Source organism: Melopsittacus undulatus, chromosome 9 (assembly GCF_012275295.1).
Source record: "Melopsittacus undulatus isolate bMelUnd1 chromosome 9, bMelUnd1.mat.Z, whole genome shotgun sequence".
In the NCBI taxonomy this organism is placed as follows: domain Eukaryota; kingdom Metazoa; phylum Chordata; class Aves; order Psittaciformes; family Psittaculidae; genus Melopsittacus; species Melopsittacus undulatus.
Window position 1 is genome coordinate 26,491,988 of NC_047535.1, and position 27,985 is coordinate 26,519,972.

General features: G+C 43.5%; 1 protein-coding gene across 1 annotated transcript in view; it reads right to left on the reverse strand.

Moving 5' to 3' along the window:
- Positions 1-5,824: 5,824 nt before the first annotated feature.
- Positions 5,825-27,985, reverse strand: part of SYNPR (synaptoporin) — a 108,595-nt gene continuing 86,434 nt past the window's right edge. The window contains exons 4-6 of the mRNA XM_013129119.3: positions 18,032-18,230; positions 8,349-8,540; positions 5,825-7,604 (exon numbers count right to left, since the gene is read on the reverse strand). Coding sequence (XP_012984573.1) covers positions 7,338-7,604; positions 8,349-8,540; positions 18,032-18,230 — 658 coding nt within the window. The 3' untranslated portion in view covers positions 5,825-7,337. The remainder of the gene's footprint in view (positions 7,605-8,348; positions 8,541-18,031; positions 18,231-27,985) is intronic.

Here is a 27,985-nt window from a genome sequence, read left to right on the forward strand (position 1 = left end):
GATGAACTTTGTTATTTATTGGCATGGATATTGCTTCTAGAAAACACACATCTTGTCACACTGCCTATCTCCATGCACGGAAACCCAGAGGTGTCTGGATGGGATAACTTGAATCTAAAAGATTAAGCAACCCTTTTAATCCCAGGGCGGTCTGTTATTAGATAGTGACTTCAACCATCTCACCCAGCTCATCATTCCTGGTGAAAGAATACAATGCTGATGCTAAAACTACCCAGGATGAGACTTTATGTAACAGGACACGCAAAGGAGACTGCAACAGATGGCCTAGAGAATTAAAATGTTTTCCTCAGTTAGTAGAAGCTAAATTACTGAAGACTAATGAATAAGGATGTTCACCACCTTACTGTTCCTGGATTTTAATTATCTTAAAAAGCATGGGAAAAGAGAACCTTTAATTTTCCATCTAAGAGTGTCATTACTCAAACAATTCAGAGCCTTTTTCTGAGAGGTTTAAGCTGTCTTAGATCTCTAGTGCATTCTTTAGGACTGGCTCATGAATAAAACAGAGCCTGTAATTGCAATGACGCAGCCAAAACACATATAATCAATGCTCATTATCCCATCAATTAACACACTAAAATTAAACAAGAATTCAGGCTTAGTAATCTGCCATCAGCTAGAAAAAAAAAAGAGAGAGTCTTGATATCATGTTGAAGTGATAATTCCCTTTCACATCTGTTGAACCATACAAGGAGGCATGAAAAGCCTTACATCCTGCTTAATCCGCAGGATGGTGGTGTTTGGTTTTAGTGTCCAAGTTAAAAATGGGAATGAGAAGCAGTCTCTGCTGCATGTTTATCAGCTACAAGCAGTGCTGTGAGCTGGCTGCAAACCCAGCCCTCTGTGTTTTGGGCTCTTTCCACTGTACATCAGATTTCAGCTTGCAGTCTTTTTAATCTGACAGACTCCTGAGAACCTGAGCTCTAAACCAGATGATTTGCTTTGCTTAGGTAGTAACAAGTTCAAACAAGCTCAGGGTGCATTATCCCTCTAGGATACACTAATCAGCGTATGCAGGAGTGTTAGTGCCTAACAGATAAAGAGTAGCATGAGGATAACCCTTGCCTTTGCAGATGACCAGCTTCAAAGATGGCAAGATTTTGGCTCTATGTGTTGCTCGAGTATTCTGGTCAGCAAGGTAAGCAGAGAGCCAGGCCATCTGCTCTGTATCTATTTTTATACATGTTATTTATGTTTGAAATATCCAGGTGCTTTTATTGGTCAATTTTTAGCATGTTTCACACATTAACAATATTGTCTGCCCCAAATAAGCAACCTGACACCTAAAACTGCAAAATCTTTACAGGCAGTTCACTTAAAATAATTGCCACTACAAAAAGCTTCAGCCTCTGCTTCACTTTTGGTATTTCCCCTGAGTTTTCTCAGCCTTTTTAAGTACTTTGTGCAATTCAGGAAGTCTTATGTTGTGAAACAGTTGCGGGTTATGGAGCCCTGGCTCTCTTAGAGATGACCCTACAGCACTGGGCAGGTGTGGGCATGCCCAGGGCAGGAGGCACAGAGACATAATGGAATTCCTAAACCAGGAGTTCCAGTCACACCATTAACCGCTCAGACTTCATTCCTTCAGCTGACCCTTCAGCAAATGCAGAAGTGATGCTAACTTGCACGCAGGGAGGAAAAACACTTTCATCCCTGGCAGTTTTCAAGGACTAGTTGGAGGGGACTTGGAGCAACGTGCTCTAATAGAAGGTGTCCTTGCCCATGGCAGGGGGTTGGAACTGGATGAGTTTTAAGGCCCTTTCCAATCAGAACCAGTCTGTGATTCCATGATGTTTCTATGCATAGCTTGATTTGTGACCAGGATACGGTCATTTTGATCTTACGTGATATGTGCACTTTTTTCCAAAGAGCCAAGACTGAGAAGGCCCCCACAACATCTTAGCCCAAAACAGAACTGGCTGTCACAGCCTAATACCATGTTCCTTTTGCTCCATCCCTTTGAAATCAATTACTTAACATGGGAAAAGCTAGCAGAAGCAGCAGGTCTAATGTGCTCGCTGCAGCTGGTCTCAGCACCAGCGGCAACCTGTGGTGCCCCCACTGGGGAAGGACCTTCTTCCCTTCTGCATGGTGGCACGCAAAGAGGAGACACAACCCAGCACAGGTCAATGGAGGATTTAACCAGCTGTAGGGATTAATATCCCTGCTGCTGCAACAAGCAGTCTGCTTTCTACAAATCTAAGTGAATAAGTGGCCACTGTACCCCTCTGGTCAAAGAGCCCAGCTGGCTCCTGCTCACCAGTCACTGGCTTACCCATGTTAACGTACTGCCAAGCATCCTGAGGAGGAGGATAAAAAGATTGGTCTATGAGGATAAATAAAATCAGTGTTTCCTAGTCACTTGTTTCTCCATCACCATGCCTTTGGGGTGGATGCTGCTGTTGCTGCTGCGTGCATTCATGCGGGGGTAGCTTAAGTGATGATCTGTGTGTCCCAGGAATATTTTCCTTTTGGACATCACCATTTTATAAACAATATCTCTTCATAGTCAATTTCATTTTGCCCAAGGGTGAAATCTGCACCAGTGTTTACCTGCCTCAGTCAGGCTGGGTGCAGCTTGGTGCCTGGTGCCTGGTGATGAAGCTGGGACCAGCGCTTCTCTGGGTAATGCCAAATGTTGGTACGCTTGATGGGTCTGTGCAGGGGTTGAGGTGAGGGGAAGACCTGGCTGGGAGGCATGGTTGGAAGGCCCATGTCCCCTTCCACACACATACGAGATAGTTCAGACTGACATTTACCTCTGGGGTCATGAATGATTGAAATATGAATCCTATTACTGAGACAAGAGCAGGTAAAATGTCATATAAGAAAAGCCACTAGAACTGGTCTGTCTGCAGGCAAACATCATTTGGCACCTCTTATCCAGGCATTTTTCAGACATGGTACAGCCCTTTGGCCAAAGTATGCTCATGCCTCGTGTGAGGGCTGTCAGGGAGCACAGTGGCTGTGGGGATCCCCTGAGTGCAAGCACCCAGCTCTTCCAGTTTCTATAACAAGGATGAGCCCAGTGTTCTTGGTATAGTATTCATTTTCAGAAGGAGGCCTGAAAATACACTAACTGAATAACTTTTCCTTTGAGCAGTGTTTTATTATAGGACATTTAGACTTTAAAAAGACAGCTATAAAATCCTAAAATGATATTAAAGAGGGACACAACAAGAAAAGTGCAAGAAATGAAACTGGTAGATAAATGCAATAAATGGGATGCATTTCTGTTGAAGTATTAAAATTTCACATTGAAATGCTAAGGTCTCCATACTAAGGATGTATGGCATTGACAAATGATGGGATGATCAGCACCAGATATTAATACTATCCATTCACATTCATAAAGATTTTGACTCATATCTGGCTTAAAACTAGTAGACAGAGGACTAAATGCTTATGACATGATATGGCATAATAGGGGAAGAACTTTTCCAGAAAGGATGGACCAATACATGGTACTTTCTACTCAGTATTTCTTCATCTGTCTGCAACATTAATTGTGAAACTCTGGAGATGATGTCAGGAGCAGACTACAGGCAGGTGCAATGTGGGTTGCATGCAACTGCCTCTGTCATCAGTACATCAGCATTCAGCCAAGAATACTTCAGGGCTAGAGCCTGAATTGCTCATTCAAATTGAGAGCACATGCAGATTGGAAATAATTAACCTAATCAGGTCAGGCAACTGCAATAAGAATTCATGCAACAGGAGCGCAAACTTCCTCCAAGTCCTGCCCATCACTGAGGCTCTGTTATGGGCAGCTCAGTGGCCATGGTGAAGGAGGCTTATTCAGGAAATTATTGCACAATAAGAAAATACCTTGTCTAGTGAGGGCATAGCCCTGTGGGCTGGATTCGCATCTGAACTTCTTGGCTCCTTGACATGCTGGGCAGGGAGCAAAGCAGGCTGCAAAGCCACTGCACACCCACAGTCATGCTCCCTCCTCTCCCCACAGAGGGTATGATGCTGCAGCTTTGCAAAGTGCATCCCTCCCCAGCCAAAAGCAGTAGGGAAACCCTAAGGTGAAATGTGAACATGATTCCTCTTGTTTGGCTTCTGAGTCACCTGGAGAGAAAGTCCTGTGCTTCCACTTCCTCTGCCACACTCTCAGAGGTACCTGAGAGTACACAGCTCTCCTCCACATCTCTACACTTGATAATGCAAATATGCTCCTATCTTGGGTAGCTGAGAAACGGGCTATAAAGAGAAACACATGGGAAAACAGGAGAGACAGCACACAAGATCAAGAAACATGTTTTTTTTTTCTCCCAGGCTGACCTAGTTATTCAACTAACTGGCAGAGATACACACTAATGATGAAGTGGGAAAGCAATCAGCCTGCCAGCAGCAGTTTCACAGAGGATGCTCAAGTGTACTTAGCTATTTGTCTTAAGCCCAGAAAACATCAAATACAGGCTTTTCCATCTTGCAGCTCAACACTTTGCTGTACTGTCACTATTTCTAGTTCAAATAAACCTCCAATTTCTCAGTGACTGCCAAAGGATGTGATAAGAGTTGAATCCAGGAGAACACAGAGGAAATATTCAGATACACTTTCTTATATAACACAGGCAAGTGCATGCATCATTTTTGTTCTCACTGTTGCTACTGTTATATACTATATTATTATGGGAAGCTATAGGTGAAGAGATTTTTCATCATCCCTAATTCACAGTGAAGATTGTAGCCCCCAAAGTATAACAACCAGCTCAATTGTTCTGCTTGGCAGCAGGGAGCTGAGGTACCTGTGAAGATGTGAGTAAAGCAAAGCGCAGGTCTCTCATGGAAACAAGTGCCTCTTTCACTGCTTTTGTCAACTTTTTGACCAGCTGTGACCTTCATGAGAAAATCTTAGATTTGAAGTTACACAAATAATACCCCAAATAAGTAATTCTGGCCCCAGTCTTGTGTTAGAAACTGCCGTTTCTCCAGGGGTGTCAACTCCTAAGGGTTTGAAAGCTGCAGTTCCTGTGCTCACAGAGTTACACAAGAATTTCAGCTTGTTTGAAATGCAGGAATAAACCTAAGCAAAACTCTAGTTTCTAACCCTCAGCATTGCCTAGGAAAGTCTGGAAATAGGACCCTGTTGATTTGGGTGGAAAAGTTCATGAAGAGAAAGCTAGCTGACACAAAAAACCTCTATTTCTAGTGGGGAGGCATCAATAAACCTTGGGATATTCCTTATTAACTAATAGAAAGTGGATTTAAACCAAAAAAGGTAAGATTATGTGGGAGGGGCACGAAGAGCACACATTCCATCCCCATCTCCTGCACACACACAGATTTCATTTTCTCCTGGCTTATTTTTATCACACTTTACCAAAACTTAAAAAAAACAAAGAATAAAAGAACTGAGAGCCAGAATTATTTTGTCATTGACCTAGAGAACTGTATTTGCTCCCATTTGGAATACCAGGACATTGAGACATTCCAATATATATAATTTGTCCTCTCTTCAGCTGAAACATGGGTTTCCAACAATACACAGAAGTGGGATACTTAAGCACAGTGCTAGGCTAGTCTTACTGACAGGTGGAAAAAGATGTAAAGAGGCAGGTAGGTATTAAATTGCACAGTTTTAATTATTCTGTATTAAACTTATGCTGCTGACATTTAATGACCACTGTCTGTAGACATGTTGTACTCCACCGTACATTAAGACAATCCTCGTTAAAGTGTTGGAAAACGGCAAGAATATGACCAATAAGGTCAAGCACAGGAACAGTTATCTATCCTTAATAGTTATCTTAGTTATTTTGCAGAGACATTTTAATATTAACATACTCTGAAAGCATGCATTGTATGCAATAACTTTATTAGGATCAAATAGATATCACAATATAGATTCATCCACCGAGTAGCCATAAATTGGTTACAACAATCATGGAAGAGACTAAGCTGTTTTAAGCTAAGATGCTTTCAACATTACAGCTCATACAATAAGATTATATACTGATACACTTTGATTTAGAAATGCAGATGATCAGTTTTGGTTAGTATATTGTGCTTCAGGCTTTCATTTGTGTCAATGCATTTCATAAGCTGTAGTGAGGAAGGGATGAATTTCCCAGGGAGAGATTCAAATGGGCTACAATTCTGGCTTTGGCTATTTTAGGATGAGCTCCTCTGAGCCTGGGTTATTTGGTCAGTCCAGTTACATTCTGCAGTAGCATCAAGCTAATGCTCAGAGCAGCAACCTAACAGAGGGAGACCTGACAATCTTCAAACAGCATGGATAGAAAGGTTTTGGTATTATAAGAGGGCATAAAGGAATATTTATGCTTTCTAAGGTCACAACAATACATGTGATTTGCATGTTTTGCTGTATTAAGCAACAGGGCATTTTCACATAGATTTGTATACTGATATCTGCACCTCTGTTATCTTAGTTAAATAGATACCTTTGTAAACATATAACACAGTTACTTGGTCCTTAATTCTCCACAGCTCACGTTAAAAGATTCACAAAACATCCATAGAAATAGTGATTTTATAGAATGAATACTTAGCTGAGTTAAATGGAATAAACATTGGTCAGGTACCATATATACTACTGAATGCTATTTCAAGGAAAAACATTTTAGTTACAAAGCATTCAGAACTTGGGTAAGCCATATATTCAACTCTGCAAAATATATATAAAAGATGCATACTTGTTTTAAACATACATTTGACAAAATGTAGTGGCAGAAGTTGAGAAGTTCCATTTACACAGTCCAGACATTTGGTAGTATGAAACTGCTTATCCATGCACTGAATTACAGATGTCTCAGATAACTGAAATAAGAGCGCAATCTTCTGAACCCAAAAGGTATAACCAAAACAAATGCTCTGAAGAGTCACAAACAAGCATTTTTGAGAATTCAGGTGCAATGTTACATGCATGGATATACAGAATAATCTGTAGAAATAATAGTAAAACACTCTTGTTTTTCACCAAAATGCAGAAGGAAATTCAATTTTATTATGCATATTAAATACTACAGACTTGAGGCTACAAAATGCTTCTACCATCTCAACACATACAAAACTACCATAAAGTTATCTCTACAGTACATACTACAAGACTGACTTCAGGTCACCACCAGCGATGAGCATATGCCCTGTATCTGGCTAGTCATGGTTAGAAAAGGCTATCTCCAGCCCACTGGCCACCTCAGGAAATAGGCTTAGACCTTCCATCGACATTAAACACCATGTTGTAGTATAAATTTATGTAAAACCCTTAAAAACCTGGGACCACTGAAACTTTAGACCTTTTAAACTCTCTACACATGAGGGATACAAGAGCTTGCTCTGTGTGAACCCTATATTTGATTAGCGAAGGAGGTTGGCCCACTCTGGCCATAGCTCTGGGACTGGCCATATTCACCCACCTGGCTGTAGGAGCCTGGCTGGTTGTAGCCACCAGCTGGCCCATAGCTGTCTTGGTTGTAGCCACCTTGGTTATAGCCACTGGATTGCTTCTCCATGGTGTCCTGAGCATGCCGCTGGCCCGAGGAATGCCAGCCTGTCTCCTTAAACACAAACCAAATGTTGCCTGCCCAGAGGATAAAGTTCAAGAAGCCAAAGACCTAAGAGGGAAGAAGAGGAGCTGGTCACCCAACAGCCAGGGTCTCACAGCCCAGCCTAATGTTATGGACCCTGCATCATCCTGGGAGAAGTCAGTGCTGCTCTGAATTAATCCTTTGCCCAAAACATGCTGGAAAATCTTTTCAGCTTTGGAGCGAATTCCCAAATTCACCTCCCTTAACTGTATCTTACAAGGGGTTTGATTTCCTTAAAAAATGTTGAGCTTTTAGGCCAAATATTCTTATGTTTGTAAACATTATCTAGTTTAAAGAAACTATGGAAAGATAAAATAGAAGGAAAATAACTTTAAAGTGAGATATCAATCGATCAGCTGCCTGGAGAGGCTTGCTGTGTGTGTTTTCTTTTTAAACATTCTGAAGATCAATTTTTTGTTGATTTTCAAGGATTAGAAAATTTTAGGCACAAAACCTTGTCAGGGTTTGCAGGAGTTTCAGACCCCCTTTCAAAGTGTTGCAGGGAGCAAGTTAAAAGCAGACAGGTCACCCGATGCACTTGGACAGACACTTTGCTTTCTCCCCATCCCAACCCTGCACGTGCATCTCACTGCTGCTCCACAGCAGATAGCTGTAATGGGTCAAGCTCTGCCTTTCCCTGCAGCAAGACTGTACTTCCAATTAAATCATGTCAGCTAACTGACACCAGCTGATTTAGGTCAAAACATGAGTAAAAGAGGGGAAAACACATTTGCAAGGTAAGGGTGAAAAGTAGTAGTCAAAGTCACTTACAACCGAAGTATTGAGGCTTGACATAATAGGGCTGCGAACAGGCAAGCATTTGTTGGACTGCTGTTTGCAGGCAGACATCAGCAGCAGCACTTCTTCTGGGTCGGTTGCAATCTTTACATCAGACAGTCCTTTAGCCCAAGCAGATGAGCTCACTAGCCACAAGAACGAGAAGACCACTGTCACAATGAAATCCTAAAAGACAAATTAGAAGCATTATACTCGTGTGTCCATGGGGAAGAAAAGAACATTAAAAATCACCAGGAAACTGACAGCTTGCATCAGAGGACACAAAAAAACAAGACCAAGAGCTTATTTTTTTGTGCAAGGTTGTAATTTATTATCATCATTTACAGAGATGGTTTTCAGAAGTGCTAGACGTGCCTGATGGGACAAAACCCTTTGGCTACCATTTGCACCTCCAGCCTTGAGCCACATTCCCACAAACATGTGTCTGGTACTCAGGATGCTGTGCTGCCCTGGAAATTTGGCTATTCACAGCACCTGGCTGATGAACTGGGATCAGTTAAAAAATATAGATGCCTGGAAAGGAGCAGGGCCCTTGTGAGGGCTGGCTCTTTCCCTGGGTGCTCCTACAGACATCCAGGGTGGGTTTCCAATGGGATACGTTTCTATCTTTGGCAGCATCACAGGGAAAACCTGAAACTGGCTAATCCTCAGCTACCAGATGAGGAGTTTTCTCACAGCTACAGGTAAGGCCAAATGTCCCTGCTTCACGAGCCGTGCAGCCACTAATCATCACAAGTGAACATCTAAACAGCAAGACTTGCCAAGCACAGAGACTCCTCAGCTCCTCCCTGTCCTGGTAAAGCATTTGCTCCTAATTCCCATCCATGTGAAAAGAGGGGAGAAGGGGTGGTAGGCCCTCCAGCATCCGGTACCCCCAAGCAGCTCTGCTCTGAACCACTCTGCTCACTTTTCCCTTGAAAGACTCTCAGGAGCACACAGAGGCATAAACTTCTTCCTGTCTTAGCCAGAACAAGTGGCCAAGTGACACTGTTGTTGTGTGGGTTTGGGGGGAAAGGAGGGAGGAGGTGTGATTTTTCAAGCTTTCTTGTGTCTTGCTAAAACAGAAGAGCCTTTCTGCTGTCATATTTCATCCCATCTGTCAGTCCACAGCAGATGGTAGAGGTGCCAAAGTCTAACGTACCACTAACTGCATCACTCTGTCTTGATATCCCACCTCCCATGGGGGCTGCTTCCCCTTCCCCCTTACAAAGTGAAGGTGTACATGGAAGGAAGAGAAAACATTCATTAAGAACACAGCATTTTGGGTTGCTAAGCAAAGAAATAAGTGATCCCTAGGAAATACTCTCATCTTCTACAATCACACCTGACATTTGGGGAAGGAACTCTCCACAGCACTGCAGGAATGGAGGACATGAGCCTCTGTCATGATGGAAGAGGCACCAGTCAATAAACCAGCCGCACAAGTGAGCCACGAACAAAGGATTTCTCTGCTCACGCAGATGGGATTAAATTAACTGTGCTTGGATGCTTTCCCAAAGGATACATCCTTCTCTTTTAACAGTGCCACAGTTCTTTTTCTGCAGGCCTGTGTCTGCCACCAAGCTTTGAGATCCTCTGACCTCCCTTCATGCTGCCCAAATGGGCTCTCTTGAAGAGCGTGAAGCCTTGGAGCTGACAACTCTCTTAACACCCAAAGAGACCCCGTGTAGGCAGAGGCATATAGCCCAAAGTAATTATTCTTCTTAGGGAGATTTCCAGCAAAATAAATTATTATATATGTCCTGGCAGTAACTGACTGAGAAAGAGTCCTAGAGGCAACTGTTCAATTGCAAACATTCCCTAAATATTCCAGCTGGTAGACACACCAGATATTCACTGAGCTGTGGATTATGATGGGATACCCTTTGTATTTGCTACGAGGCTTGACATGTTACGGATGTCAAGCCCTTGTATAGGCTCTGATTGATCCAACAGGGAGGCACACAACAGTGTTTTGGAGAACACGTTTTTTAAATGCCAAACGATTCTCCCACAATGCCACCTCACTTTTAGACTCTGCCAGCTAAATCAAGCTCTGCAGTCAGTGCATTGGCAATAACAATGAAATAAATGCTGAACAGCAGGTAGAAATTTGAAGCAGAGACAAACTGACCCAAACAGAGTATTGAAGCTTGGAACTGCTAAACAGAGGGAAGTTTTAAAAGTGAGCAAAGTTCTTCAAGCAGGAGATGGCAGCAGGGATTTGCCAGATCCTCACCCCATGTTGGTGACGCATTTGCACAACTCATGGCACAAACGACTGCCATTTGCAAGAGTCCCTCACTCTAACTGCTAGTGGCTCATGTCTCTGCTAGAAACACCCAATAGCACTGGGCAGTTGAAGGGCTGCTCCTAAAGGGACTAAGTATTTCATGTTATTTCTCCATCTCATCCTCCAGCTTTCTGCTGATTTCCCCTGCTCCCCTGTACCAGGGTGTCCACACAAAACCTAACCTTGCCCAATCTGCCTCTAGTTTCCCTGTTTGAGAGCAGGTCAGAGCCTTGGGAAAAGGGTCCCTGCTCGCTGGGGGCCGAGATAAGCCCTTTTACACAGGAACACACCAAAACTGTGAAGTCTGGCTGGGTGCAAGATGCACATTAAGCCAAATGGGAAAGATCACACACTGGGACTTAGAGAAGAAACCATGCAGCCTGTCCACTAGCTGGCCAACCGCTGATCAAGAAGATAAATTTAGATTAGAGGGATATTTAGATTAGATATTAGGTAGATTTGGAATAAATATTAGGAAGAGGTTGCCCGAAGAAGCTGTGGCTGCCCCATCCCTGGCAGTGCTCAAGGCCATGTTGGGCACAGGGGCTTGGAGCAAGCCGCTCTAGTGGAAGGTGTCCCTGCCTGTGGCAGTGGTTTGGAACTGGATGAGCTCTAAGATCCTTTCCAAGCCAAACCAGTCTGGGATTCCACGATTCCATAGAACAGAAAGGCCAACGAAACACCAGGATTTTTCCCACAGGTGCTCTCATCAAGGCTATGTAGCTGGAGTCAGGCTCTTGGAGGTTTTGTTCCATCTCCTGTGTGCTGTGCAAGAAGCAAAATCTGACTACAGCAAACTTGTGTCTTCCTATTTATTTCAGAAGTTTGCTAATCTTCATCTTTGGCTGGAACTTGAACCTCTCTTGTTTTCAAGTGGGTTTGCATTTCTGGCTGAACATTTTCACAGCTCTGGGTGGAACAGAGTTACAAGATAATGACATGCTGAGAATAAAAGTGAATTTCAAGCTAAGTTGTTCTGTGGCTTAATGTCTATCTGGGGGATTTCTCTTGGTAATTAAAGCCAGAGCGTCTGCAGACTAAAACAAATCTTGCATTTGAATGTTTAATAACCCTATAGCATGGGTGAATTTTCCTTTTCCTTTGGAACAAAGTAATTTTTGTAGTTGCTCTCTTGAAATGGTGTCTACAGATCTCTTCAGTGTGTATTGTTGTACAGTTAAGCTACACTTGTAATTGCAAAGTTCCTTTTTCAGATCTCAGCTGGGATACTTCAGTCTGCCTACAGGTGCCTTTGGGAAGGAGGCAAAATAGGAGAATGTAAGAGAAAGAAGAAAACAAGATTTAAAATAGGCTGAATATCCCAAAAGGGAGTTTTTAACAGCCTGAACAAAAAAAAACAAACAAACAAAAAAAAAACCCACAAAAACAAACAAACAAACAAAACCAAAAACAAACAAAAAAAACCAACCCAAAACACTCTTGTTGCCTTTTTCAAGTTGAAACTTGCTATAAAGGAGTTTGCCAAAAATGCCAGCTTGGAAGAATTTTATATATTATCTGTTATAGAATAGAACTGTGAATGCCTTTTCTTTTCATGATGAGTAAAGCATTTCTCCTCGCTATCAAGCTAGCAGCTTTTGCAAAACGCCTGTCTCTGGAGGCGCAGACACTTAAGTCTCCTAAGCACAGTTTTGGAACCCCAGTGTCCAACTCAATCTCACCCAGCATCTGCAGAAGCTCAGAAAGGGGATGTGTTTCATCTGCTCTGAGCTGACTGGTGGATTCAGCAACCCCCAGTGTGCTGTAGTATGTGTCCCTGCATGCACTCCATGCTCTGCTCTCCCTCCCAGCCAGAGTGGCCCAAGTTTGCCATGACAGCCCTGGGCTGTTATGCTTGAAAACACACAAAGCCTCTGCTTTGGCCTGGCTGGAGGGCCCTGGCATCCCTGCAGCCGTCACCTGCCCTCCTCTCTTGCTCTACTGTAGTTGCTGGCCCTGTAACTGGCTTCCACACAGGGCTGTCAGTGCCTCTCCACAACATTTCCATTCACTAATGTTCATGCTACAAAACCTTTTCATGTGACAAAACCCCCTCGTGCATTCACACAAACAAGGGAAGAAAGCAGAAGTCCATAAACCCTCCTAATCAGAGCATACCTAGCCCAGCAGCCCTGCCAACAGGTTTAATGGAGAGCCACACAAGAACAGAGGGAGTTTTCTTTATCCCATCAAGCCCAAACTGTTCAGAAGATTCATTTTCACGGTTCAAACTGACCTAAAAATTTAAGAACCCCAGTGAGAGCCACAGTCCCAGTCCTGGCCCGGGAAAGCGGTCAACAGCAGGACACTGCAGGCAACTGCAGAAAAGCCTTCCTGCAGCGGCATTTTAGCTCTTTTTGGTCTGAACAAGGTCCCACCCCAAATTTTCTGCTGAATGAAGCTTTGAAAGAATTATATGGTTATTGCAAGTATTGTATGGCCCTGTAAGCTTGCTTCTGGCAACGATGTGCAGAGCCCTTTGGAAGGCACCAGCATGCACAGCAAGGTCACTGTGGTTTTGTTTCAGAAAGGAGATGAAAACAGTGGGCTGAAACAGCTCTTTGAAATGCAAAAAATTAGTCAAATTATTATAATTTAATTTTTCAACTGCAAAGTGCTCAATCAGTGCTTTTACAGGTGGCTCTTTATTCTTTTCCTATTTATTTTCTGGAAAGCTGGGCAGAAGGGAGGAAACAAAAGATGTTTAATCAAAGGCATCTCTAAAGAGCAGACTAGAAGTGTACTTGGCTCACTTGGTCCATAACATATGTAAAGAACTAAATGCTTTTTTGCTCAATGTGATAATTCACAGGGCTCCAGATGCAAAGAAGAGATCTCATCTTCTTGCATGTAAGCATCTTTATACACTGTAAAAATGAGATTCTCAAGAAATCACTATAAAAAATGAAATGCCTCTTTTCAGGGCTATGTCAGTCACCTTGCTGAATCATTTTATGCTTTTATATTAACTGATTGGAATACAAGTAAAGTGGTTTGCATTAAACATGAATGCATGTGGGTTTTTTTTTTTCATGGCTAATCTGTAGCTTCCCAAAGACAAACCTGAAGGAACATAGAGACAGTTTCAGAGTGTGGATTTTCAATGGAGCATATGGGGTACAGAAACTATGAAAAAGCAAGAAATCTGAGTGATGGGTGCACATTGCTGTGACTATTCTGTCCTTTATTTTTGCCACTCCAGAGGTATATGGAAGCATCTTCTTTTGATCCACTAAAACTTCAGCACAGGACTAGCTGTTGGGTTGGTTACTCTCCACTTGCAAGCAGCTGCAAACATAAGGATCCAAAGCAGGGCATCAAGACAGAGGTGCCTGGGGTGGCAGTCCCTGGGTGCAGCTCATCTCTGCTCTCATTGCAAACCAGCAATGTCTCCCCTGGATATGTAGTGTTACGCATGTGGAAATCAGCTTCTGTTGGTCTGAGAGATGCAGATACACTGAAAACCAGTGAGGTTTTGTACATCACATTCATTAAAATTAAGTTGCCATCTCCATTTAATTTCTTTAAAGAGTTTCTGGCTCATTAGCACTGATCAGTCAATCGAGAGCTTGCACTTGTTGTCCCCACAGCTCCTCGCTGTACACGTTCATTGGGCAGGCGCTTGCAACTCAAATCCCAGCTGCGGTTTGCACAGCTCAAAAGCACATTGCACGTATCTATTAGGTGTTTAATCCCTGGTAAACTGCTCCTTGTTCCTTTAGTAATTGGGAATAAAGACCCTCTCTAATGTTTCTCTAGTATGAACCCCCTCAAATGATCACTCCATGGAGCCAGTGAAGCAAGTGGAGAGCACACATGGCAAAAGCTTGGTGCTGACAGCCCTATGGGAAAGGAAAACTTCCACCTCCATCACAAATGAATAGCACAACAGGGACCCTCTGTGACCGAAAGGAAGATTTTTATCGCCAAAACCTTGCAGGCAATGTTAGCAACAGACATGGCTCCCTGCACAGTGAATAAAACACGCCAGTCCCATCCAAACAGCCATGGAAGGAGTTAATGCCTTCTCCTGCTGGAAATATTTCCTTGCCATAATGTCTCACTTCCCACCAAACATTAAAATATTTCTCCACAGTTAAAGTGATGCTTTGGTGAGATCTCAGCACATGCAGTTGGGTTTCCCTATATCATACATATCAAACAAGGTAAACCTGAGACATTTGTGACTGGAATTTTCTTTCCCATGTCCTTGTGGCCACTAAATTATTTATAATCCTATATTCTGCATCCAGCTGGTTGTGCACTGATGGTCCTCTTAGTGCCTGTGCAAGGATTTTTTTTAAAAACACATAAAATCTCAAGTGAAAAGTTTTCTTTCCTCTCTCCTCTTCTCCTGTCATACTCGTTCAAATCCTGAGAATTCATCAGGAGGAAAGGCAGCCAGCTCTGCGAGGGTGCAGCTTAAAGGCAGATGTCGTCCCAGACTGAGCATATCAAGCCAAAAGGAATCACAAGGTTTAACATGGGAATGGCTTTAAATATGAAATTGTGATCGGTCACTGCCACAGAAGCAAGGAAAGATGAAACTATCTTCTAGCTCTTCACTGAGAGGTGAAAGAATGGTAGTCTGGAAACGAAACTGCATGAAACACGGATCTCTCCTGGTGATGAAGGAGCAAGGGCTGCCGAGCCTCCTGTGCTGACACATGTTGGGAGTGCTGGCTGGGCTCATGCAGGCACAAAAGCACCTCAGATTTCTGCAGCACTTTTCTTTGGGAGGGACAATCTCGTGGGTGAGACATACTCACACTTCTGATCCAATATACGTGTGATCTTGCTGGGTACATCAGCTCAGTGTAGCATCTGCCTGGAGCTGGAGAACGCATCACCTGCCTCCCTTGCACAACACATTGCATCCCTTAGGTGATGCCTGTAGCCATGGGAAGCTGGTTTTTGCTCTGAGTTTCTCTTGACCCTTGAATTCCTCCAGGCTACAGCTGCTTGCTGCTGCTGGGGCTCTGAGTTTTCCCTATATCTCCACTGCACAGTAGGACTCACACCCTCTCCCAGTCAGGCTGTGGTATCACAATCACTGCACTGGCTAGTGACACCAGCGGATGTGGCCCAAGTGAAAAGGGGGCTTTCCCCTAAAAATACCCAACACAACAGAGCTGGCAATACAAAGGAGATGCAGATAGGACTCTCCTCCTGGCAGGCATAGGCTGAGCATTACCCTCAGCCACTTCCCAACACTATTCATTGTCAAGAGCTGCTTTTACTGCAGGACAAACTCAGAAGCATCTTTTTATTCTGAATAAATAAGGTAATTTAGGCTTGGTTTAGAAACAGGGAAGTTGCAAACAGAGGCTTTGGTAACAGACACTCGTTAAATTTAACCTGTAGATTCAATTACAATCCATTACACAGAACAAATTAAATCAATGCCACGTTAATGCTGTCGCAGACTGCACCGTGCATCCTGTGACAAGCATGACTGCAGCAGCTGTATATGGAAAGTCCTGGACAACAGCAAATGGCCACATCATAATCTGACATATTTGCATTATTTTTTCTGTTATTTTTCTTCTCTTGCTTCACAGAATGATGTGGTTGGTCAGAAGAAATAATTATTTCCTGCAAGAAAACTAAAATGGCAAACCTCTGTAACTAGTTCTTTGATGAGACAGTTTGAAATGAGTTATTGTTTGATGTTAACTGCAACAAGCAGAAGCAAGCCACTTTATTTATTGCTTCTGTAGGGACCCCTTTATCTTGCTTGTTCTACCTCTCCTCTTTGAAGATTCCCCCCCCCCCTTCCTCCCTATTTTCTAGGGAGAGAGGAAAGGTTCCAACAACCCCCAAAAGGAAGAGGATTAATTTCCTTTGGTGTGGAATGAGAATTTTTCCTTCTGTAACAATTCATCAGTTTTTAGTTATGCAAACATAAAACAACTTGCATCTCCTTGCAGCAGGAAAATCTTTCCCTCAATACCCTGTGCTAAGGTTACCTTCCTACAGTTAATTCTTTTGCCTCTTGCTACTGCAGCTATTTCCTTTAACAGGTACAGCCTTTCTGAGCTGGTGACTTACTTGCCTTTCTGTTATTTTTCTGATGCCCTGTATCAGTGGCTTTCAGTCACTTAAGGGTCAAATCTCAGCCAAATGCCTGGTTTCTGTCAGGCATAGACTTTAGATTTTTCTGAAATCCAGGACTGACTCTTTCCTTACATCAGTGTTCACTGATCTCCCCCCACCTTCCCTTGAAATTGCTCTCTTCACACCAAGACTTCAAAGGAATATTTCCCCTACCTTAGTGTAACCTCATCCTTGCAATCATGGAGGAGAGGGTTGCCTGTGGAAGGAAGAGCGTGATGTAACCCTACAGCCCATAGATACAGAGACCTGGCCCAACTTCAGCACAATGGAGGATCAGCACCCAGCCCTGAGCAGCCGAGCAAGACAGGGGTGTATCATGGCGTGGGATACACTGACAGGTAACGGATGCCTAGAACAAAATAGCTCTCAATGGCTTTACAGTCTTGATTTTTGCTTTTTTACAGAATTATATTATAGACTGGTTTGGGTTGGAAGGGTCCTTAAAGCTCATCCAGCCCCAGCCCCTGCCACGGGCAGGGACACCTTCCACTAGAGCACCTTGCTCCAAGCCCCTATGTCCAACCTGGCCTTGAACACTGCCAGGGATGGGGCAGCCACAGCTTCTCTGGGCACCCTGTGCCAGCGCCTCAGCACCGTCACAGGGAAGAACTTCTTCCTTAAACCTTTTTATCACGAGCCTTCAGGAATCAGTAAAAAAAAAAAAAAAAAATAAAGGCACGAACAGCTGCAGGTTGATGGGTGCATAGAATGGTAACTGGAAAATGAGTAGCCTCATAAACAAGCACAGAGACACAAATGTGCTGGGAGCTCAGTGTAATATTGGAAAATCAGCCACACAACTCTCCAAGGCAAAATAATCTGGCTGAACCCAGCAGTAATAAGCAATAAACAATTTCCCTGGCTAGGCTTTGGTCAGGGGCATGGTTTAATTTGTCTGCTGGGTTGATGCCCAAGATCTCCTCTTCCCTTTTTTCCCCACCTGTGAAGCTCTGCTGTCACAGACACATGGCTCAGACCCCAACCATGCCACCACACACCAACTGTTCACTATTTGTATGAACTTCACTGCAGGCAGTAGGAGAGAAGCAGAGAATCCCACAAGTACATACAAGTTTCGGAGTAAATTTGACCTGCATATAGTTTTTGTTAGCCTGTTAAAAGTTTAAACCACCATTAAGATAAACCCCCCCCAACAGGTGAATGCAGAGATGCGTTGGGCATTGGGCCACTTGAATCTCTTGAACCCCACCAAAAAAAAGCAAAAGGTTAAGACCTACACCAGAAAACACTGCAAACGCACACTTACAATGAGAGGGCCTCTGTTGTTTTCACGGTACTTGTTCTGGAAGAAGATATAAACCACGGTGGCAGCCAGCGAGTAGAGGAAGGCGAAGACTGCAATGGTGACAAAGAACTCTGCTGAAGAGGAGAAGTCCCCTATCAAGGAGAGCCTTTCTCGGCGCTTGCCTTCACAAGTGGGAGCCTCAAAGTTCACTTGATGCAACCTGGAAAACATCCCAAACAGGAGCAGGTAAAGTATAGAGAAAGGAATCCTATCTCAAGAGATATAAATACTTTTACTCTGTTCTTCCAGTCTCATTCCCAATGCACATTGATCTCCTGCTTGAATAACTGGCCCTGTAAGTTATCTTGTGGGCTTGTACACGTGAGGTTACTTCCATGTGAGCATCTAGGTGAGACTGAGGACCTGAACATATCTTTTGATCAACCTCAGAGGAAAGTGGATGTTCCAACGGTTTGGTATAGTCCTCCCCCCATTCCTCTCTGGGGTTTTACCATGGCAACAACTGAAAAAGAATAACATGAGAAATTATTTGATTCTCGAATTCTTAACAATCAAGGTGGCAGAAAACAAGTCTTATCCTCTAACCTAGGCCCATGAGATGGCTGTGTTTGGAAGTTCACGACTTCCTTGTGTGAAATTGCCTAGTGTGCCTGCTACCCCATGGGGCTGTAAGCCACACAGGGCTTCTAAGTTAAAAGCTTTTAAAACCAAGCTGCAGCAGAAATATGCAGCTTGGGTCAAAGGAATAGTCCACATGCCCTGGTTTAAGCAACCGAAGCACTAACCTTTTGAGCCCAAACACTCACAGTGACCTTAGTGACCTAGCTAATAGATTTGTGGTTCTGTTTTGCAACTCCTGCCAAACCCTTTTTTGCTGCAGTAATTCTAATTTCCAATTTAGAAAGGGGACCCTTGGAGGGAATGCTTGTTGCACAGTCCAGATTAGCATCAGTGGGGACACGGGTTCCAAAGAGGGATCACACTGTTCTGCTCCACACAGAGGATGAAGCCAGCAGCAAGTTAACAGCAGCAATTAAAGAAGTTATGATCTGATGCAGAGAAAGGATGAGGCCTCCCGGGAAACATTCGTCTGATCAAGGGCAATTACTGTGTGCAACAGCAGGCCATGAATATATGACTAAATAAAAAGTTAAGTCCCTTGAGGAAAACAAAACACTCGCAATGGAAATCACAGAAGATGGATTAATGGACATTGGAGGATTGCATGACTTTCTGCATTTGCTGGTCCAAGCTAAATGTACCCAAACACATAGGCAGAACCTTTTCATCAGCAGCTGATGCATAATACTAGCTATTTGCTTCAGGCATTTTCATCCCTGAGCTTCTGTCATTATAGTAAGTGGTGGGATGAAAACATGGAAAGAGTCTGCCTCGACGGTGGAGATGAGCAGTGGCTGAGTTGCCTCCCCTCTGTGAACTCAGCAAACTCTGAACACACAAGAGACTCTAATGATCAGGCAGTTTCTTGACTTGGTTTCCAAGCTTCCTGGCATCAGTGCACACATGCTTTTTGTCAGGGCTTATTGTTCTTTCCTAAAGGCAGGGGAGAAAAGGGTAGTAAGATTTCCTAGTGCCTGTCATGCCAACTTTGCAGCCTGGAAAGAAAGCTGTTTTGTTTTACTCATCAGCAGGATTATGGGAAGATTTGAAACACATGATTTGCATGGTCTGAAAAGAAAACTTTCTCTGCTTTCCTCAAGCACAGCTGCTTGGGGCTGTATTGACACAGAACAAAACTGGGAGCCTCGTTTGAGACCCCTCGAAAGCAGTGGCACGCTCTTGTGGGGATCAGTAAGAAACTTTTCCCCTAGGGAATGCAATGGTGTGCTCATGGCCCTCTTTAGGACCATAGGACCCAAGGTCCTTCCAGGGCTTGTGGCTGGATTCAAGCCAGGTTTCACACCCTGCCCAGCCCATGAGCAGGCATGATACCTGTGGCAGTGTGCAGAGCCAGAGCGGGGGACCATGCTGTGCTTCCACCTAGCAGCAGAGCCAGGTTCTCTGCATCAGCCCAGACTTTGCAACTCAACACAAAGGCCTTCAAGGTCAGGTGGATTTTGTTTGTTTCTCTCATTGTTGGTTGTTTTTCTCCCTCTCTAAAACCACCAAATAAGTTGTATTTTCCAGTTCTTAAATAATTAACTAGCTTTGCAGTGTTTGAACAGCCATGCTCAGGTACCACAGCTCCTTTTTAAGGTCCCACTGCAGGGTGTGGGATGTGGTTTATGTTACCATCGCACGCTGCAAACAGGCTTTAGAGAATTGCTCTGGCCCTCACATTCTTTGCACAAGCACTACAAAACCGGGCTGAACTATATTAAAATGCAATTTGCTTGCTTTGGGGGAATTAAAGAACAAAACCCAAGGCAATTCTGCATGCATTTTATTGTGTAAAACGCATCTTTAGGGTCCTGTTTCTTCCCTACACCCCCCCCCCCCCCAACCCGAGTCCTGAAGCAGCCCACCAGGCAGCACATGGTGTTCCAAGTATCAATTCAAACTCCTGCACTAAAGATGAAATAACTTAGGGAATATTTCTATCCAGATTTAGATCAGGAGTTGCTGCCCACCCTCTGCCTGGCCCCAGCCCCATCCACTCTAATCACCATCAACCCACCAACCTTTCTGAAACACAGTAAACTGAGACCAGTTTGCTTTTCTATTCCCTGTTTCCCCAAATGCACTTCAGTTCTGAATCACGATAAACTAGAAAAAAAATGATCATATATTAACATCACATTTGTATCTTCCCAGCAGTGCTCTTATGGCCAAGCATCTGTCAGGAATTCCAGATCACAGAAGCCTTCTTCCAGCAAGTTATTTTTATTCACTTGCTCTTTCTTTTTCGATTCCCCTAGCCTCTAGGAGGATGTGCAGCAATCAGTGCCTCTTGTGGCTGCCTCACCTCTGCCCAAACAACTGAGATCTCAGTTGTACAAAGGGCCCCTGAAATAGACCATGACTCAGAACTGGAAAGAGGAGATGTGGCAGGGAAGAGAGGTGAGTGAACCAAGCCCTGGGGTGGTTAGGGTGGATGCTAACTTCCCAAGATACATTTGAGAAGTTTCTTTAAAGCAGGGGAGGATCAGTGACAGAAAATCCAGTCTCACCGATCAAAACCTCTTTGATCTGGAATGACATCTCAAGGAGAAACTGGGATTTTTCCACTGATGTTGCTCAGTCAGCCTTTCTGGGGGCAGGATGGCTTGGTGATGACTCAGGAAAACTAATTGCCTCTATCGCTGTTTCCTGCTTTTGATGCAAGACTACCTGCTCTTTCTCTTACTTGCTGACTTCTTCAACCTCCTCCTATCTCTCATTCTTTATATCCCATCTTTTCCTTTAAGTCATCCTTGGCCAATATCTTCCTTTGGTTGCTTTTCTTACCTCCAGCACCACCTCTGCATTTCACCTTTGCCTCTCCAGCTGCTAAACAAAGGCAGGAGCCCCAAGAGTGATCCTTTGCACTTGGTTGACACCTGAACAAGATATCTGGCCTCCATTAGCAGAAGTGATTTTCAGTAACACTTCAATGATAAATCTACATAATGATGGGGAAAAAGTAATTGAAAGCCCTTCCCTCATCCAAGTTCCTCCACAAAACAAGCTGGTAGGTGCTTTTTTACTTATTAATATCATTATTAATTCAGAAATAAAGTTGATAACTCCTGAATGTGACTTGCACCCCTCACTCAGCAGAACAGCACTGAGGTTGTGCTTGCTGCTCATCACTACTGACACTGTCCCCTTCACCCACTGTGCCTGTTTGCCAACAGCAGCCATCATTGTCTAGCCACCCAGGTCTAAATCCCTTCAAATACACTTGAATCTGAAGCAAGTCCAAAGGCAGTCAAGTTTCACTGATGAAGTCACAGTAATTAAGGGCTTCTGAGGTTTCTCCTACCATTTGGCAAACTTTCCGTTGCCGTGGGAAATAGGATGACAAGACAGAGGTATTGTTTAGTTTGACAAGATCAAAAGAGGGCAGGAATGTTTTACACGGGGGGAAAAAAAGCATTTTTACATTGTTCCACAATAGCAAAGAGCAGTTACATTTTCAGACACTAATTACCCTCGTTCTGAAAACAATACATCCAGCCAGACACACTGAACAAAGCTACAGCTGTTACAAGGGAGCGGGGGAGCAGAAGCTCTGCTCTCACTGTGTAAATGGGAAGTTGCCTTTCCTTCCTGAACTACTTTAGCACATTATTTAAGCCACAGTTTGCTTCTAATTGTAGCCCCTTTGTTTCTTTTCCAGGCAGCTTAGTCCACCTCATGATCTTTGACCACAAAGATGGTCAGAGCCAAGCACCCCAAAGACCAGTCTTGTCCCAGGTCCCACAGTCTGCCAGCAGACACAGAAGAGCATGCACCCAAGTGATCTAATCTTGTCTGACTCACAAAACCTCCCCCTTCAGCAGTGCACACAGGGATTAGACTTGAAACCAACAGAACATGTAATTAATGCCAAGTATGCGCTCAAGTATTATTGATGAACTTGCACAGATTTCCTCTCCTGGGCTTTGATCAGTGCCTGGACTAATAAATAACAGATTAAGCTCTGCCTCCAAAAATTCTCAATGGGGGTTACTGTTTCTCCATTCCTTTACTAGAATGTGGTGAAGAACAAGTGAAAAAATAAAAATAAAAATGCTGTTTTGGCAAGTTGTCCTATTTTCTGAAAATAGCATCTTGTATTCCACCCCCTACCCATCTACAACGTGCTTGAACAAAATCTACAACACCCACACATGTGCTTGCAAAAACCCAGAGATCCATTATCCTTTCCTTGGGCTTTATTTCCCCCTCGCTTGTTTCTGGTGGTCAAACTGTCAATTGTATTTATTGTCTGTAAAGCAATGAGAAAAATACACCACTGGACATCAGTTAGTGCAGGTAGTTCTTGAGAAGGAATTTCTTGTGAAATGTTGATCCAAACCTCCAAAATAAGAGAAAACCAGAATTTCAAAATGCAGTAGTAAAATGCTGAGATTCACAAGGCCCCTTATAGCAAGTCAAATGCTCTATTGAGGCATAAGAACATGACAGGGGTTTTGCCTTCCTTGCTCTGGGATAAAAAGTAAAGGCATTTCTTTTAGTTAGCCCTGGAAATACTGAGACTCCCTTGTTTCAGAGGACTATGCTGATGGGCTATCACATTGCTGCTTCCAATCAGCCAGTCCCTGGGCACATGCCCCTTCTCAACCTGCCAAATGTGTATTTTTTCATAGGTTTAGTGGAAGAAGACTAATAAATGGGAGCCTTTCCTCTCACAGCAGAGTGCATTCCCATAAAACTTCTGTAGAGATATTACCTGTATTAAGAAAAATACTTCAAAAGTAACCTTTAATATTCAGGTGAATGTAGGAATATGCCTGAGGAGGAAAGGTCTTTAAAGGAATTGAGGTCACTTCACTCTCCCAACACTCTTCACAGCCTGTTCTGAAGCAGGAAGCAATGCACCCGTGCTCCTCTCTGCAAAGAGCATTTCCCCTTGTGATGGACATCCCCACATGGTCAGTGCTACATCTGAACCCCACAGCAATGAAGTCACACTACAAGCTCTCACACACACCACAAACTCTTGTAGAAGGAGCCATTGCTAAGCAGTTGCCCTCAACTCCATATTTTATTGCTGATTAGAAACTATTATCCACCAATTCCCATAAGATCAGAATCTTCGCATGCAGGCACACTGAAGCTGTTGAAATTAGTCTCTTTTTGAGGCAGCCAGCCTGTTAATACCACATTCTCACTGCTTGAAGTCATTAATGCTGATTTCAACCCTTCCAAGCCAAAGAACTGAAATGTTAATAGAGCCCTGGACAGCTATTGTGATGTGATGGGCTTAGCTCAGCAGTGGGACAACAGGTACCACAGAGGTAGCTGTTTCCTGGCCCTTCTACACCTATAATGCTCTGGCAAAACAAGAGTTGTCTACTCCTTTGCTAACAGTGACAAGGCTGTTTCTCATCCCAGGCACACTCTCTAACAGCTCCTTTCCCAGGATGAATTACCGTGTACTCCAGCATTGCCATCCCCCACCTTTCCCACTGCCCCTCTGCCATGATGCACATCCCAGTGCTGCCTGCATATGCCACAGCCATTTGAAACTGGGAGATGCTTATCAATATTTGCCAAGCATCCCAGCAATATTCCATACCTCACTTTACCAGCCCCCAGAAGCAACACCCCTTGAGACTGCCCAGCATCCAAAAGTGCCTTCAGAACTCTCCTCTACAGAATCTCCTCCCCTTTCAGAGCAGCAGCATGTTAGCTCCACTTAATCCCTACTCTTACAACGTCAATTCAATTTTCTGTGGAGATAGGAAGCAAAACCAACATTATTCAGCTGACTCAGCAATCTAACCTTGCTCTTTTGTTTCCTTGCTTTCTAAAAAAGGAAAGAATGCAGTTTGTTGATCAAAGATATTTGAAAGTATTTAATGTTGAACTTCTGTTCTCTTAATGAAACCTCTTAAGTTTCTTCAAAAAAATATCCCAAAGCCCGTATCTCTCTAGAAGTATTCAACACAGCCAGTAGATTCACACAAATATATACTTCATCTTGGAAAGATTTATTCCTAACTCCTGTCCTGGACTTTTGTGCATCCTAAAGATCTCCCCTTGGTCACAGCTGCCTTCAGTGGCTTATACCTATCCAAAAGCATGTTCAGAGCAGCATCACTAAAACACCCAGAAGGTACTGCAGGGAAGCTGACCAGGAAAGCTCTAGTAACCTATATTCTCTTCTGGTTTATGTCCAGTCAAAACAACTGAAAATATTCTCCCCCTCCCCATAAATATTCCTCCTCCCATATTTTCAATTTCTAACTTTGCCAGGTTCCCAGCCCTCACTCACACACAGCTGTTGTGCAAACATTTGGCCAATACTATTTCCCTACAGTGTTGTTTTTAATAGGGCAAGCTGTCAGCCACAGTTGCTGTCTCAACACCCCACATTGTGCGTGTTGTGCTGGGAGAGGTGGTAATTCCCCCAGCACAGGCAGCTTGGAGCAACAGGCACATTCTCTGCTCCATCTCACATCTCTTAACACAGGAAATCAGAGACCCTACAAGGTGCTCAGGTTTCCAGAAAGCTACAAAACCCTTCTGAGGATGGAGTCTAAATACATTGGAACAGGGAGAGCTACAGCAGTGGGGAGGGCATCATTGTCACATCCGCAGCTTGGCATCTCTCTTGCAGGTCTTGCAGGGCCCACTCCCAAGGACTGGGTTCACAAAGGTCTTGGGAAACAGCACACACAACAGCTTCATTGCACTCCTGGAGGAAGAACCATTCCGGATGCGTGCCAGCCATAGCAATGAACCTCCCCAGGCTGTGCACATAGCAGTAGTGCAAACCCTAGTACTCCATCGTAGCACCAAAAAAAGAAATAAAACAGCTCATTATAGAACACATGCCACAGGGAGTGCTCAGAAAGCTGAGTGGGTGATCCCAACCCCACTTCCAAGCCTACATCCAGACCCAGATTTATCTCCTGAGATATTTTCACAGCTCTTCTCAGAAACACATGCTTTTCCTTGGTATGCAAGCAGAACACAGTGCTCAAAGGCATGCTCCACTGGTCTTTACATACTCAAATAACCTCTCAAAATGGGAACTGGCATTCTTTTTGATACAGATTAGTGGCATTGCTCTGATTTCCCTTCATTGAGCTATTTTCTTGGAGTGAACCACTTCCTAGTCACTGGGAAGTTTAGCTGCTACCTCTGGGAGAATATAACCCTGGGTTATCTTATAACAAATCATCATGTCAACGGACCAACACAAATTATGAAGTCTGGAAACACCACAAGCGTTGCCACATACATAACTGTCCAATACTGGCTGGTCCCACCATGGGATCCTTATTCAACTCATAGCTTTTTTGTTCCTCCTGCTGCCCTCTCATTTAGACAGGCACAGGAATCAGCTTCCTGATTAACAAACCTGTGTTAGAACAGAACAAAAGCTTCCATTTAAAGAAATCGAAAACCCTAGAGATATAGCATAAGCAACAGAAAGCACAAAACAGAGGCCTAAAACACAGCCATTGAATCTAATACGACCATTGCTGAGAAGTGGATGTATCAAATCCCTGGGCAGTGCTCTTGTATGGAGAGATATGGGACTGCCGAGCCCCTTTTTCCTGTACCCCAACATGGTCTACTGCTGCTCGCATTGGTTCACAACATTCATGCCACCTCCAATCACCTTGCCTTCCACAATCAAACAGGCTATGAACACCATGTAGAATCAATCCAAATTCTTGGACATCATCTGATGTTCAGCCAGAAACACGTGAAAGTATAAATCCTTTGCTCTATGAGAAGCAGGGTTCACATACAATTAAACTAGGTCTATAAACCCTGAAAGCAGCAATTTTCCCTCCAAGACCAGCTGAGATAAATGCAAGTGCAGTTATGGAAGATACAGCAACTATTTCTTCCTTTGCATTGTATTTAAACTTTAGCTTTGTATTTGAATTATAATTTTCCCAAATATATTGTCCTAAGGTACTTAAAGCAATCAAATTAAGTCCTCTGTAGAGTTTTATGGCATGACACCTGTAAAACTCCCAGTCAAAACATTTCCATTCCAAGTACATGTTAAATCCTTTTCCCAGGGAGCAGTGAGCAAAATTAAAGGCTGAGCAGCACAAGGGCAGGAGCTAAGGTAGAACTGTGGATCTGCTGTTGGATCTGGACAAACCAGTGGCACCTTTATGCTTTAAAACCCATAAAGCATTGCTTCTGGGAATCCAAACAACACAGTGAGAGGTTCTTCACACAGTAGGGCTATGCTGGATGGGGTCAGATGTCCACTGTCTCCAGAGTCCATTGAATAAGAAGAAACGTTGGAGTCTTGCATGACATGATTTAGGTGCAAGGTGTCCCTGCCCATGGCAGGGGGTTGCAACTGGATGATCCTAAGGTCCTTTCCAATCCAAACTATTCTATGATTCTACAATTAAACTCTTGGGAAATAAATTCATGTAGAAACCATGTGAGAGCAGACTGCATTCAATTTCCTATGGTCCTGGGGAAACCTTCAGTGCTGCTACTCAGTGCACACACATTCAGGAGCAGGGAAAAGGCAGAGGATGGGTTTGATTGTTCCCTCATTGTCTGCTGTATGGAACCAAATGCCAAACAAAGCAAAGCCAAAGGGTTTCTGCTTTGATTTCCTTCTGTACAGGCAGCATGAAAATGTGCAAAAAGAAATTTGCAAGGAAAGTTGTAAAAAGCCTGACTTTTAGCAAAATCCTTTGTGGCAGGCACAGATAAAACACCATCACTGCACAATATCACAGAGACTAGTCATGAATATATATTAAAAATTCAAATGGTGAAAAAGCTGCATATGTTAACAACCCCAAAAGTGACTTCCACTTTAAGAACAAATTCTGTGTAGAGTACTAATGAATGAAAAATTTTTCTGTCACCAAAACAGTGTTAAGCATAAAATATAGCTTCTATGAAATAAAATAAGCCCATCTGGTTCAATACCATCCAAATTCATCAAGAATCCAATTGTTTTGAGGCCAAAAGAAAATCTTTGTCAAATTATAGAAGCTTTAAGAAGCAGAAATCCATTCTCGGCAGCAGACGTCATCTCCAGAAAGCTGCTACCATTTTCCCCTCCCCGTTTACTTCCCAGACAGCTGTGCATCCATGAGCCCTCTGTGTCCATGCAATGTCTGTGCATGGATGTTCATAACAGAAGACAGCAGATGACCAGTCTGAAAAGCTGTAAAGACAAACCTCCTCTATGGCCTCAATTCAGCACTCAAGGACATGTTTGCTTCAAGCTTTAAGGGATTAAAAACGACAAACTAGAAACTGAGAATACAGAGGATAGTGGCAACTGAGAAGACCTCAACATCTGTCTTTGAATAGAAAGAAGGTAGATTTAGATGAGCTCTT